At 37.1% G+C, this 15118-nt stretch overlaps 1 protein-coding gene across 1 annotated transcript; it reads right to left on the bottom strand.

Annotated features, from left to right (window-relative positions):
- Window positions 1-8173: 8173 nt before the first annotated feature.
- Window positions 8174-12347, bottom strand: LOC105681005. Its single transcript, XM_024368975.2, has 2 exons — window positions 9742-12347; window positions 8174-9459 (listed from the first exon to the last, which is right to left on the bottom strand). Exons 1-2 carry the CDS (start codon window positions 12151-12153, stop codon window positions 8821-8823), a joined length of 3051 nt encoding a protein of 1016 aa, XP_024224743.1. The 5' UTR covers window positions 12154-12347; the 3' UTR covers window positions 8174-8820.
- Window positions 12348-15118: the final 2771 nt, after the last annotated feature.

Below are 15118 nucleotides of genomic sequence, written 5' to 3'. Positions count from 1 at the left end.
GCTCGCGATCGACACCACGATCGGTTCCACGATCATGGTTCCCGATCGACTGGATGCTGGGTAATCTGACGCGCTTGGAATTCTGTAATAGACGCGTCTCCGTTCCAGAGGGGAGATTTTCTGATTCGATTCGTCGGGAATCTTTGGGGTAGAAAACAAGTCTCCTGCACGCAATTTTCTTTCAGATTCTTCCTGAAAATCTGTGGAATTTATTATGGGATATCAATAACATGGAAAGTTTAGAAAATTAATGCAAGTGAATTCTAGCTCGTCTTAGTTTTCGACGATTGTATTTGACAAGTTTAATGCCGCGGTTACTTAACCATTAAGCAAAGTTTAGAAGCGAAGGAATTATTGTTTGTTGGAAGTCGCTTGCATTGTGAAAATATATCGCTTTATCGTTTTTCAAAATTAGGTAATTTCCCATCTATTTGACGTTAATACATCGAACGAATTTTCGTATTTTTCCTTTCAAAGATATAGACACCTTCCCGGAAGAATTGGATAGTGCGAATAGTCCTTCCAAAAATGAGGAAATAAAATTAGTTTGCAACGATATTTCCGGAAGAATCATAACGATACCCAGATTAATGGGGAGAAGGAAACTAGTCACACTCGTGGAAATTATGTTTCGTTTTCGATCTCGCGAGAACAGCGCAAACCTCACCACGTAAACCAAGCGAGGAGACAATGTGCGATAATTGTCGCGATTCCGCGCTGACTATGACGCCTTTCCGGAAGCACCAAATTAGTACGATGAGATAGATGGAACTATCTTTTGATATAAATATTCACAATAGCTGTTCCTTCGTGAAAACGGAGCTGGAACTACGAAATTCATTTTCAGGTCATTCAATATTCTAGAAACGAACGCAACTAAACATAATTTAACTCATTTGGGATGAATTTTTCATTCAGAGAAATAGCAATATGACGACACAGACGATATAATTCATCCAAATCTGACAAAAATAGGTTAACCGTAATTTTTCAAATTGTATAAACTGTCCACTGTCTAATTCTAGCAATCTAACAATAATCTCTAAAAATTACTTCCATACGTATTGTATGTATGAGTCTAGAAAGGTTTAAAGCGGAAAAAGTTAAACTATTTGTCCTACAATTTTTGCTAACAAAAATGAATCCCGCTAGCAAATTATTTATCCATACCGATTATTTTTCATTCCAATAACCGTTTGAACTTTTCAAGCTATGCGTTTCTTAGGAAACCAATCTCTTATGCATTAGACGTACATTAGAAAGATTATACTTTAGAATGTCGTACAATTTATCATCTTTATACCTATCTTTAAAAGGAAACTACAGAATTTCCAGCTGGAATTCCACGCTTACAGCGTCCATTTATTAATCGAGATCTCGTTCTAGCCAGGAAGGACCCTATTCCTGGTGGAAAAAAGGGAAACAGGCGATTCGAGTCGACGCCACGTTCCTCGGAAATTCGCCGTAGCGAGATACACACTCCCGCTTTCACTCGTTATCATAACGTAAAAGCGGACCGAGCAGAGGCTATCATTAAAGTTCCATAAAGCCTGGTATGCTCGTGCAAAACTCGCATAAAAAGAGATCAGTCTGGTTCGCACGTTCTATTATGTCGAGAACGGGGCAAGCGGATTGATAAATGCGTCTATTAATCGTTTACTTGCCCGAGGAAAACGGAATAACAAGTCAATATCGGTAACCTTTTTTTTCGACGAATTCTCTAGCAATTAGTCACTATATTTATGGAATAAACGAAACGAACGATTCACTTTGTGTTGTGGATCTTTAGTGATTGATCGTTGTGTTTGCACGAGCTAAGAAGATGGTCTATTTTACAAGTTTTCAGTGAAAAGTTAGTTGCGTAAAGTTAAGAGTACAAGCTTAAGTAAACGAAATAAACTATCTATCCTGTGATTCGTTTTCTTCTTTGGTTAATCATCGTGTTTGCATAAGGTAAGAAAGAGCTTTCAATCGATATTTAATGAATTAGCTAACAGTAATGGAACAATTATTTTCTGTGAAAAATTTCACCCAAGATCAACTTCTCCATAGAAGACTATCAAAATATCAAAGAACATCCTCACGGACCTCTCGGCGGAATTAACACGCTTAAATTAACATGCTTAATGGCTTCAGACTTAGCAGCTTCAAAGTATCTTACGTTCTCAACTACTAATCCAAAAGATAATGATAAACTGGATCGTGTACGAAACGAGCAATGTCACGAAATGGATGCAAGAAACTTCCAACAACGATAAACGTACCTTCCTAACAACTTTATTACTCTCGAAATTAGTCTCAACTTCGCGCCATACCTGTCAACGAAATCATCAACATTACTCCACCACGAGCAACCGATCCTCCAACAAATTCACTCTCAGGCTTCGAGCTTAGTCTCAACCATCTGCTTCGTATAATTCCTCGGATAATATCCAATCACCAATTCTCCAGCATTCGCCCCGACAATTTTAAGCTCACCCCCCTAAGAATTTCCTTAATCGAGTTCGAGTGCCAGACTGATCGAGTAAAAGAAAGATAGTTATCGTTGGCCAATTACACGAATTTATACGTATTCTTCGATAGATATAAATTTGTTAACAAAGAATAAGAGAAATAGTAAGAAAAAGAAGTTGGATTGCACTTCACGTTGATGTTGAACGTCGTTTCCGCGAATGGGAATCCGAAGAGGAGCAACGAAGGAAAGGAGCCCCGAAAAGATGCGGCGACGGGACTCGACGCGAGACTGGAGCAGCAGATTGTGAACGAGCCGTACCGAGAGAGGGCTCATCCGGAGAGAAGAGGCTCTCTTCCCTCGTCTTCTCGTCTCTCGTTCCCTCCACGAGCGTCCTTTCCCTCCTCGCCTTGCTCGCGGCCACGTCCAGCTGACGGCCGGGAGAAAACACCAAGAAGAGAACCACCGATAGTCCCACCCCGTCTTTTTCTTTCTCGTCCCTGTCAACACGTTCACGAATGTGTGCTACACCATGACACGCGTGAAGCGACTCCGAATATACTGGGAAATGTTTGAGAAATGCGTGTACATCGAGATCTGAGATGTAAATATGTGTATTATATTAGAACATCTACTACTCATTGCATTTATTCGAAAATTCTGTATCAAATTATATTTCACTTAATATTTTATGTTATAAGACAGAGGTTTGGGAAAGTATTGAAACACCATATAGATGGTATACTTAAGGTCAGCTATGTGTTTACTTATACCTATGATTGCAAAGAAAAAACGCCGCACTTCATAATTTTTAAAAATTCGAATTTACACGGTCGTTACATTATAGGATATAATAACATATAGAATGTATAATAATATGTAATATATATTATAATATATAGGAATATATAATAATAATATAGAATGAATAGAAATTGAATACGTTCAAAAAGGTCGTGCAATTTAATCGAAATCCGTTTCAATTCATACGCATTAGGCAAAACAACGTAGGTAAGTTATCTTCAGAATACGACGATTATTCGTGTCTTCCTTTCGCCATTGCTTTCTATTTTCTACTAGAGAAGATTACGTAGAGACGGGGCGATTTTTATTTTGGGCTCGGATGGAATGACGAACTTACATGGATATCGTGTGTCAATTGGATTTTGTGTGGGATAGAGAGAGGGAAAATTTGGAGGAAGGTTCGAGAACAGGGTAGCAAGATCTTCAGAAGTTAAACGTTTCTTTGACTGTCTTTTTTTTTGAGGCAACGTGTGACAGTGTTTCATAATTGGATTCTTAGGGGGACCGAAGGAAGTAAAATTGTAGAAGGCAAGCTATAGGTGCCGCTAAGAAGATCTTAAAACACGAAGTTCAGATCTTCCTTTCGTTTTAATACTTTTGCGAAAGTAGTATAATTAGATTTCTTAGGGAAATGGAGAAAGAAGAAGTTAGGAGGATCTTCGAACTGGAGAAAATTTCGTAGATATTTGAGCTATATGTAGTGAACAATGTTTTCGAAGAAATATTTTAAAATTAAATTTTTGGAGGAAATAAAAATAGGAAGATTAGATGTAGATGAAGTTTTAGAATAGTAGAAAGTTTTACAAGTTTTGAAGTTTTCTTCGTTTTATTTTTAAACGAAGATTTTATTTTCCAATTTTATCGATACAGATAAAATCTCATTTTAAAGATATAATGAGTATTAATGAAGATTATGAATATTGAAGGTTCGAAACGTTCTAATTAATAGAACTTTCGCAACGAAGTGTAGACGTTATCAGGCGAAGCTCGAGCTACGATTGAGAAATACCAACGACATTGGCCTCTGCGTTCTGAACTAATAAGCGTGTTAAGAAGCCATCACTTCCGGCCACTTCGATTAAAAACATCCATTGTTAGCTGACGAGTCATGTGCGATATTCGAACGAAGACAAAAAGAATAAAATAGGGCACGTCAAATAGCTATTTTTATTACAGGACGATTTATCGCTTGCAATGCAATGAAAAATCCAATACATAACTATCAATGTATTCTTTTATCAACTAATCTACAGCACACAAAAAAAATCTAATCTTCCTGACATCATCGTTCTTACAGCCGTCCTTTTTATTGTCATTACGTAACCTCATTCGAATGGAATTATATGCGGGTGGCGATAATAACAATGAGATGCAGAACCACCGAGTTTCCTTGACATCGAGGTTAAAAGTTAACTTCACGCATGAAACATAACTTCCTTATTTTCGTCATTGCAACATTATTCTATTACGAACTTACGATTTTAAGCTACTTAAGACGTCAAATTCTCAATTTTAATCGTGTTAAAAGAAAAGAAAAAAAGGAAAAAAGAATGTAATAATATACTGATTAAATTTTAATAAATATTAAACCCGATAAAATTTGTGGAAGCAAAAGCTAGAAGTATATACTTTCCGTACAAAAGGTTTCACAAAGTTTTTGTTAAACGTGCGTTGTAAGATCTGACATAAAATTTTGTCTATTTCAATAGATAAGAAAGAGTTGTGGATTGACACGCAACACAGTACCAATGGACAAATGTTACGACTTACGTATAATTCAGTACAAAGTGAAAATCGCGCAACTTTATGTTCCATCCTAAATTGTAAATGTGTAAAAAGTTGAAGGTAGTCTGCGCGTTCGTGAGGAAATGAATAGGCGAGAAATGGTACAGAGAGCTAACGGGGACGCGTAACACGCAGGGCGAGCCTTTGCGGCTTCTACCAGCGAGATATTCCCGATAACAACGGCTCGTAAAACGCGATTTTCCGATCGGCGGCCACGATTTTGAGTGACGACGGTGAAAATTGTCGACCGTCCCTAATGCGAATCGCGACTCTCCAGCCAGATCAACGATGATTAACGACGGCCGTGTTCATTCTCTTGCCTTTTCTTTTTCTTTTCTAACTAGCCAGTGGCCCGTTTAACAGCTATAAAACAAGAAACGAACGATCGTACGCACACGGGGAAGTTTTACTGATTGTAAGGCGGCTTCGTTTATCGCGAAAGCGTTAAACTAACGTCACCATACTCCGTTTTATGAGCGGAAACGTCCTAATAGCTTCGTGAAAAAGGAAATTGAAATTGCAATTCACTGACAAGAATACTTTTGATCCTGCTATACGCTCTTTGAATCGTTGTCGATAGTTCATTATGCTTGTAAATAAAATGGAAGAATTATTATTGATATCTGTGATTTCATATTTCCACTTTGGAATTATCATATTTGTATCTTTGTGAGAATATCTTTCCAATTACATTAGAAGCCTTTTGTTTTTTTAATAGCAATCGATATATACGAAACAAATTCTTCGCAAGGTAGAATCAAGTTAGAATGACTACGATTTCTTTACGAGTTAAAGACACCACATGAGGAATTCTCGGACAAGGAAGGAATTCATGAAAGCTCTGGCGATGGTCGCGAATGACAAGTAGATTCTGAACTAAAAGTCACGATGACGTGGAATAATCCACGACTAAACTCTACCTCCTCTTCGTCCTTGCCGTATAGAAAGTATAAGTACACTTTCGAAAAATTCAATTGAATTCTTTGAATTCTTCCTTGAGAAAATCGATTTCTATCTCTCAAATTTATCTTCAATGCTATTTCTATTAAATCACAGGCAATGGTTACACGCCAATATTTTTATTAAATCATAAATGTCGTTAATTATTCGCCAATATTGTTATTAGGTCGATCCACGTACAAACTAAAATTATCAAACTCGTGTTCATAAATCTCGATCTTATCTCATCAGAGCTGCGGTGTAAGCTATAGTACGCACGTGAGTTGGATATTTGCCAGGTGAATCGGCGTCCGTAGTTTGCAGAAGCCACTGTACCACCATGATCGTTAATTTGTTCGGCGACACGCGAGATCGAGCAACAAACACGATCGACACTGATCACAGGATTGCCGACGAGGCGATGCACTGCTGCCTTCGAATGTTGAACACCAGCGGATAGTCTGCAACGTGGATGCACCTGCAATCAACGCGCATGTTGCAGCAACGTACAGCGTGTTTTGTAAATGTTTCAATGAAACTTTGTAGCTTAAGTGCCGTATTCCGTCAATGAGCCGAGTTTAATGAATCGTTTGATATTTCTCAAGTGATATCTTAATAGAATTATAATCGAAGTTTAAATGGAATTCTACGCGTGATACTGTGAAGTGCATATCACTTGACTACTTCAATTAATTAGATTGTGCTCTTAGTATTGTCGGTATTTATAGAAATTCTTCATTGACTCCGTCATTGAGTATTATCTAGTGATACTCAACATCTCGTTATGGGAATAAATAGTAGAAAAACAGCTATAACTTGTCACTTTGATCAGTTTAATATTTCTAGCGTTAATTGGTATAGTGTAACCCATTTTCTCTCGATAATGAATCAAACGATTATCTTCGTTTTCCCTGCACCCCACTGCAAATATTTCAAGTTTTAGTAATTGCAAAAGCAAAAGATGTAAAACTTGTTATTTTAACAGATTCGATAATTCCACTAGCGTTAACTGAGCGAAGATAGCTCATATATCTAAACTTTATCTTGTTAGATAAACCAGTACAAGTCAACAAGAAATAAACCTATATACACATATTCATCATCCACCACCTTTTTATTATATTACCAATAAAAACCTGCTCTACATACAACCATGCAGAACACTTCCAACTTACCTCTTCATTATATCTCCTTTCAATCAATTTCTTCAATAAAAACAAATCGATCGAACGAAAGCAACTGGCTATGACATAAAAAAAAAAAAAAAAAAAAATAGTAAAGGATAAAAAATAAATATAGAAAAGGAAGGAACTACACATTAAGCACACGGAGGATAAAACAGCTCTGCACGTTGCTCGCTGACGCTGTACCTGTTCTTGCGCTTAACCTAGACCTCTTCCCCGCGCAGTTTTGTAATAATCTTGCTAGACGACGGGGACTGGTCCTGGATGAAAAATGAACGGAACGGATCAGCGTGCTTTTCTTTTCCAGAGGCGAGCGGGGAGCACGTCATTAAAAGGTGCCCCGTCGACGGTCATCTCTTCGCGATGCACCGCAGGCTACCGGTCGCCAGTATGCAAACATCGACTTCTTTTCGAGTTCCACCTATGTCGCACGTTCTCCACCGTATTAAGTAGCGATGAGATCTGAAACATTTTGAATACTATCTGGTATACACAGAAAGGTAGAGTTATTCGAGTCACCTAAGCTTCAATATCTGAAAATTCAATTTTTATACGAAATAATCAAAGTCGTTGTATGTTATGAGACACCATTAGTCTCGAGTATAATAAAGAAGGAATGAGAAAATGTCATGCGCTTTACATCCAGCATAAAAATATTACAAAAAACAAAAAAGTGGTACGAATAATCGTATGGCAGGATCTTCTGCAAACTCTTTATATGTATATAATACCTTCTCGTTGACTGAAATAAGGTTACCATAGAATTATTTAGATTTGATTACTCTGTTCAAAACCGAACTTTAAGATGTTGAAGCTTACGTGACTCAAATAACTTTACTTTGTTATATTTCTTGCGAGTTGATATCGTGCAGCCTTGAACGAAGTTCTAGATCCTTATAAACCCCATTACGTTTCTAATTGCTTGTTACGGGCATCAAAAGCTGTAATCTTTAATCTATGACCGATTTTGCAAATTCACTGTATCGCTTCCACCTACCGTGAGTAGGTATCGTTCAATGTGTCCCTGACCGACCACCGATCTAGATAAGTGGCGATGAAAAATCGTGGCTGTTTAAAGGGTCCCGCTGAATCATCGATCGTTATCGTTTAGAACGTAATACGCAGATTATTCGCTTCGAGGAGGACTCGAAGCTGGTGGAATCCGCGGCGCCAGGAATGTCGCTGCACCGGAATATACATGACGCTGGCGGTTACAACGATTAGTAAGCACAAGGTTCATGCAGCAATTAAAGATACTTTTCTTGTGAACCGGGTGTCGTGAATATGTAAATGCTAAGGTATATTGGCCTTCGTGTGTATTTCTTAAGTTTTTAAGAGGCAGAACTTAAAGGATGCAACTTAACATAAATAGCGTTTAAACATCTTAAATCTTGTTCGGATTAATTCATTTACTGGAATTCAAGTAATTTGACTATGTAATGAGAAGAGAGCTAGAAATTTGGAAGATTATTTCAAGTATAGTAAATAACAGGTTCACACTGGTGAAGTGTCTTCTTCCTATTCTCATCTTCTTATTAAATACAACACAATTTGTTCTGACTATTTAATCTAGCATAACTACATTAACCAAATATTTACTTGCGATGGTAAATTACTGAATTAAAATTAATGTAAATTATTCTAAAATTAATTGGTCTAGGTTTTCTTAGATTTCTTGCTTCTCTTAGTAGACTTGGTGCTCGAAGCAGCTACAGGCTTCGTACTAGCTATATATCCTTTTCGAGCTTCGTACACGTCTTCCAACATTCCTCTTCTATCAAAAAATGCATCTATATATCTTCCATACAATGTTTCGTACTGGTACTTCTGTCTTTTATATAGCTTGTTCAGATCTTCGAGAAAATACGCGTAGTCTTCCTGAGCGTACAAGATATTCATTATACGAATATTTCGCATCATTTCTTCATCCGACTCCATCTTTACCCATGCTTCGTCCTCCTCGTCCTCTTTGACCTCGTAGATAGTCAAATCCAAGGGTGGAAGTCTACGAAGGGACGGAGGTGGCTTCAACGTCCTCTTCTCCAAATGAGCCATTGAAATCCTGGATGTCTGGATGTGCGACAAACGATGGCTCTCCCTTTTCGTCAACGATTTCTCGGAATGACTCGAAGGTTTCTTTTCGAACGAATCCGCTGAGCATTTCGACTTGATCTCGTGTTTCTTTATGAAAGCTTCACGGAGTTCTCTACCACGCTGCAAGCTGTCAGGATTCTCTTTCGCCCAGGCTTCCTTCATCCTCGCTATCTCCCTTTCCTTCGTCCTATCTTGGGATATCTATTGATCGGAAATATAATCGTCATAGATGATTTATAAAGTAACCATATTATAAATACACATATACATTCTCATAAATTTAGCACACATAGGAGAACTTAAGTTTTGAAAAATTATTAGAAAGTTATTAAAGTGTTTAGGAATTATTATTTAATTTGAAGTTAAGCTATAAGTCTTGAAGAATTATTATCTGATTTAAAACATATGCAATAAAGATAAACAGTGGCTACATATATGAAATGTTTGTAAAATCTTAAAACGTTGTGTAAGTATGGTATATACCTTTAATCCGCTTCCAGAATCAGTAACTACTTGAAGAATCCAATAAGGCGACTCGACAGCCGGAACACTTTCAACAGACTGCTTCGAAACTCTCCTCGACCTTAACGACTCACTCTTTGACAGTCTTCCTGTATTCGAAAAAGGTGGTAGTTTCTTTTTAATAACAGAGCCTGTCGGTTTCACTTTGAATTCTGACACAAGACTCCATTCTGTATCAGTCAATGGCCAGCTGTTTCCAAGCACTGACGCTTCTACGTGATAAATCGTGTGAGCTATCACATCATCCTTACTTCTACTTTCGTTGCTATCAACTTTCTCTTCGCTAGAATTCTCTTCGTCGATGTTATCAGAATTATCCCTTTCAAGTGTAATTTCAGTAGAACTTCTTCGAAATTCCAAATACACCATCGGCAAAATAACTACACAAGTACCTTTTATTTGCGACAACACTTGACCTTCCTCATCGATGACTCTCAATCTCATTCTTACTTTCTCATACGATACTCTTAATCTAAACGAGACCAAACTAGGTTTCACCACTCGAACGATCCACTTGGAAATATAATTTCTCGAATTAGGAATATAACTGTTGGACAATTCTTCTATAGCTAATATAGGAGGCATGTTAATCGTGAGAAACGATACTTCGTCAATTAAAAAATAGAACACAGGTCGCCCTTTCATTGTAATTATATTTAAGGACCAAGGTAACTCTTTCAACGTTTGATCTTCGCTCCAACCATAGCAGAAGATAGTGTAACCTAGTTTCGTATGCTGGTACCGAGTTGGAACCACATTGTTTACCACTCGTTGTATTTCTTCACCTGTCTCATTTTTAAACATGCGTACACTATACTTTGGTAGGTTAACAAATAAATCTATACTGGCAAACACTGTCTCTGAGGGTTGAGGATTCACCACGAATCTTATAATAGGGAGCCATTGGTTTGGCGTGATATTTGTCACCGTCCCTTTCAATTCTTGCGCTTGCAAGGTGTACTCGAAGTCTTTAGAAAAATAGTAAATGTCACGTAATTTATCATGATGTTTTAATATATTCCTCAGTACCTGATTAGCTAAGGATTCTCGCTTATTATAATTATACAATTCTGCAACTTTCAGTAGATTCTGTAAAACTTGATTATACTGTTCGTGACGAGGATTATGTATTTTCAAATATCTCCTAATGGTAATCGTTTTGAAAAACGCTTGAATAACAGCTGCAGCCTTATTTTGTTCAATAATTTTTTCCGTGGGATGCTGACTAGCGTATCTTCTATTCTCAATCAAGCTTCTCGTTTTGTTCAGCAAGTTCTTCAACACGATCGTTGCGTTTTTGAAGCATTCTAAGCCAACAGTATGATTGAGAAAAAATATTCTCAGAGCTCGTAAAACACCTGGAACCTCGTCTTCAGGCATGATTTTTCTAATTAATTGTACTTGTTCCTCGATAAAGTAGTCGTGTATCTGATTATAAAACAACTTGTCCCTCATCTCTCGATCTTCAACCGGTGGCAAGTAACTTTTGTAGTAAATTTTCAAGGCTTCCGAGTATCTTTCAGTGCCAAACGCTTGATAGACGCTACAGACGGAGTTGCTGATGTGCCTCGCCATCTGATCGACCGTTTCAGATTCTGTGCACATTAGTTGATACATCCTTCGCCTGTCCCCCACGTGGAAAACCGTATCCGATGAGATAGATATAAGGCAATTGGATTCTGAGTGACAGTAAACTCGTAAAAGGTGTCTCCCTCGATCTATTTCCATCACGGTTGATTTTGTGCCAGCAGTTAAAACGGAGACGAAGAAGATGGATTTTTCTGGCTTACGAAACCAACAATGCTCTTCTATACTTAGACAATCTTTATTTCCCTTTAATTTGGTTCTGGGAATTGAAGTTTCATCGTCGGCGTCTTCGACAATTTCGATGGAAACTTGGAACGTTGCAAAGTCGATGAGAAAGAATTTCTCTTCCAACGAATCGGTGAAGAGATATAGCGGCTCGTTTCTGGTTTTTAACATTTTTTGAGGCCAACTATAAGTGTCGATAAATTCAGAGTTTTTGAACGTTGTTTTAGACGGTGAACTTCTCCTGCTACCTTTCTTACTCTCTTTTTTAGTTTCAGATTTTTCATCGTTTGGTTGTTTCGATGCAAATCGATCTGACAGTTTCATACTGTATTGAAAGTAATCTAGTTTATAGAAAAAATGTACGTCTTTCACGTAGGGTTCCATTTTGTTAAAATCTGCCCAGAAGCTGATGTCCTCTGAAAAATCTGGCGAAATTTTCTTCTCCTCCTTCGACATTTCACGAGCCCTATCTTTCTGACTTGTTTCGTCTGTTTTCGACTTATCATTGACAGTTTCATCTTGAAGATCTTTCTCTGTAATTGTCGTAATGTATTTGTTCATCACGCTATCCTCGCATTTCCTCAAAGGGCTGACTATTTTCAGAGATCGAATCGGTACGAAATATTCAACTGGATCGATTATTCCTTCGTTGATCGCCCATTTTAACCAACGATAAAATTTCCATCTTGCTAACGGAGGCTTCACCTATTATTTATATCATTTATTTTTTTCATTTATTTCGATATCCTATCATGGGCGAAAGTTTACCGCAATATATCTGGTTTAAATTAAAAAATTAATACAGTTAAACAAACGGAATAGAATATCTTATTGTTGTTCAATCATAAAAAGTAATCATTTTTAGAGAAATCATTATTTTCAGTGGTTACGAATTATAACATTGCTACAATATTGCACAGCACGATAATATTAAAATAAAATTCAAATGGGATAAAATTTCACTCACGATCGTGTACACAATATTCGCCGTACTAAGTTCCAAAAATTATTTAACATACATCTTTGGGATCCAAAGGAATATCGCGTGACTGAGCTACATAAATAAAATGGCCCCAACATGGTGCTATTTCCGGCACAATTTCTGAAGATACTTCGTTCATGTCTTTCAAACCGAGAAACAGAGTAACTGGTTGTGGCTTAATCAAAGCGCTGAGCTTCTGATTATTTTTCGATTTTCTCGATCGATCGGTTTTCTTGGACTTTTTCGTATCAGCAGTGTTGGTGGATCTTCTCGTAAGATTCGTATCCTTGGATTTTTTCGTCCTCGTCGTTTCCCTAGACTTTCTCTCCTCCTTACTTTTCTTAGACCTCGAGGCTTCTATTTACAAAGCGTTAAAACTATATACGGATTGTAAGAATGATAAATACAGGAGACACGCGACTAACCCTGACTTTCCTGCTCCGTAACTTCCGCTTCCCATTCGAAATGGTCTGCGTACTGTCTCAAAAAGTCCCATTTATCTTGGGGTGAGAGATACTCCACTTCTAATCGCAAACAAACCCATCCTGCATTTAATTGAAGAGAAACAATATATAATAGAGGAAGAGAAATATACTTTTATGTCTCTAATTAAATAGATATTTTACATGTTTCTTACATATTTTGAATATTTCTGCACTTTTAAATTTTCCATAAGTTCATAAATATACCATAGTACCAAATATACCATAGATGCATAAATTAAATAGTTTAGTTATTACATTACCTGTTAAACACGTGACAGGATGAAAATCTACGATCTCGTAATAGTCTGTCCAGGTCAAAGAGCACAATTTCAATAGGGCCTTTGAAAGAAGCATGGGCCATAATTCAAAATTATTAGTAGTTCGAGGTAAAAGTGGTACTTTCTCTTCATTCACTGGTATCATATCATCCACGAGAATCCGGCGCCAAGCTCCCAAGAAATATAATCTTACGACGTATTTGCCTTCGACGTAATACAAATTTTTCAAAAATCTTTATACACAGGAATAAAGTTTCTTCACGAAGGAAAAATATAATTTTCATGGAATGGCACATTAAATCCTAAGAAATTAAAAAACCCCTTCGAAACGCACAAGGTATCGAATTCGCGAATCTAAGAAATTAGCTTTCAAGAAATCTCTAAGCGTATCAAAATATAATATATAATAAGAGATCTCTAGATCTTCTTTATTCAGACTCAGGATATACGCATTAACGAACATCACGCGTTAGAAAGTCAACAAGCTGTCTCGTTAATGACGATAAAATGGTAATAGTAGACGCTGGAGTGTTGTAATTTATTTTGAGAGGTAAGGAACGAGCAACATTCCCGATGATCGATTTAATTAAATCGCAACGCATCGCGGATAATTTGCGTCTGATGTAAAAAAATGAAATAAAGAAATGGATGATTAATAAAATGTTGAGAGTATACCGTTTGGATTTATAACGGGCCGATGTAGCACACCCTTGCCGGCCTTGTTCATCGAATACACATTCATCCAACCCTGCCAAGATTGGTACCGACCATTCCAAACAAAATTGCTGCTCTCGCTACTTATTTCCAATCCATCTCGACCGCAGTACTGGAGATTTATTAGCGCGGAAATGAACCACCGTGCGAACTGAAAGTCGTCCCTTCATTGAACCACGTTCAATTGCGAGCAGGTTGCTTCTTGATCGGTGTGTACACTCCGATCAATTGTGACGCGATCTCGAACAATCGTGGATCGCTTTGCGACTCTTTCTGAATGGACACTTTACTTTTTAATTAATAATTTTTTCTTTCCTGTTGTTTAATATTTCGAAGTCGCTCAGAAACCAAGCTGATCAATCCGATAAATTAAAATACGTTATTTTTGGAAATATTCTAGCATGCATCCAATTCAAACCGCAAATAGGGATGAAAATGATAATACTTTGAAAGATTTTGTTAGAAAGTGCGGGCATATCTGAATTAATATAGATTACCTGACTGTGTAATAAGTGTTTGTTATTCGCGATATAGTCTGGACTCTTTGAATTAGCGACAAATACTGTCAGTTGTCCCTAAATTCAAGTTATACAATTATAAATAAGTTAAGTAAAGTTGATTTTTTAGACAATCACATGAATAGAAATTAATTTTTTAAGAGAGCGTACATACATTTAGATTGTCTAAATTCTTTGCTCTTATCCACTTACGAGGTACTAAAGATGGGGGTAATTGAACGAGCTGTGTGTCGAGAAACAAACCATCCGGTCCATCTAGAATCAGTATAAAATTGCAATGAACAAAATTATGAAAGAACAATTTTTCTTATTAATTACTTTTGGGGTGAGCCCAATTTTCCTTGTTTAACGCTGCATCGGACCATTCTGGCCACAACGTTGAATCATCTGTGGAAGAAGCTTCAAATACAGATTCTGAAGGCTTTTTAGACATTACAGACATATTTGAAACATCTTTCTTTTAGTAAAAGACGATCGTCCTTATGTGAAAAATAAAAATGTTCATTGAGAACAAACAATAATTAAATATTCAAATTTGTGGAAAAAGTA

The sequence above is a fragment of the Bombus impatiens genome, unplaced genomic scaffold (assembly GCF_000188095.3).
Source record: "Bombus impatiens unplaced genomic scaffold, BIMP_2.2 scf_0498, whole genome shotgun sequence".
NCBI lineage: Eukaryota > Metazoa > Arthropoda > Insecta > Hymenoptera > Apidae > Bombus > Bombus impatiens.
Note: the sequence above shows the minus strand (reverse complement) of the source record. Positions and strands in the feature narration are given on the sequence as shown.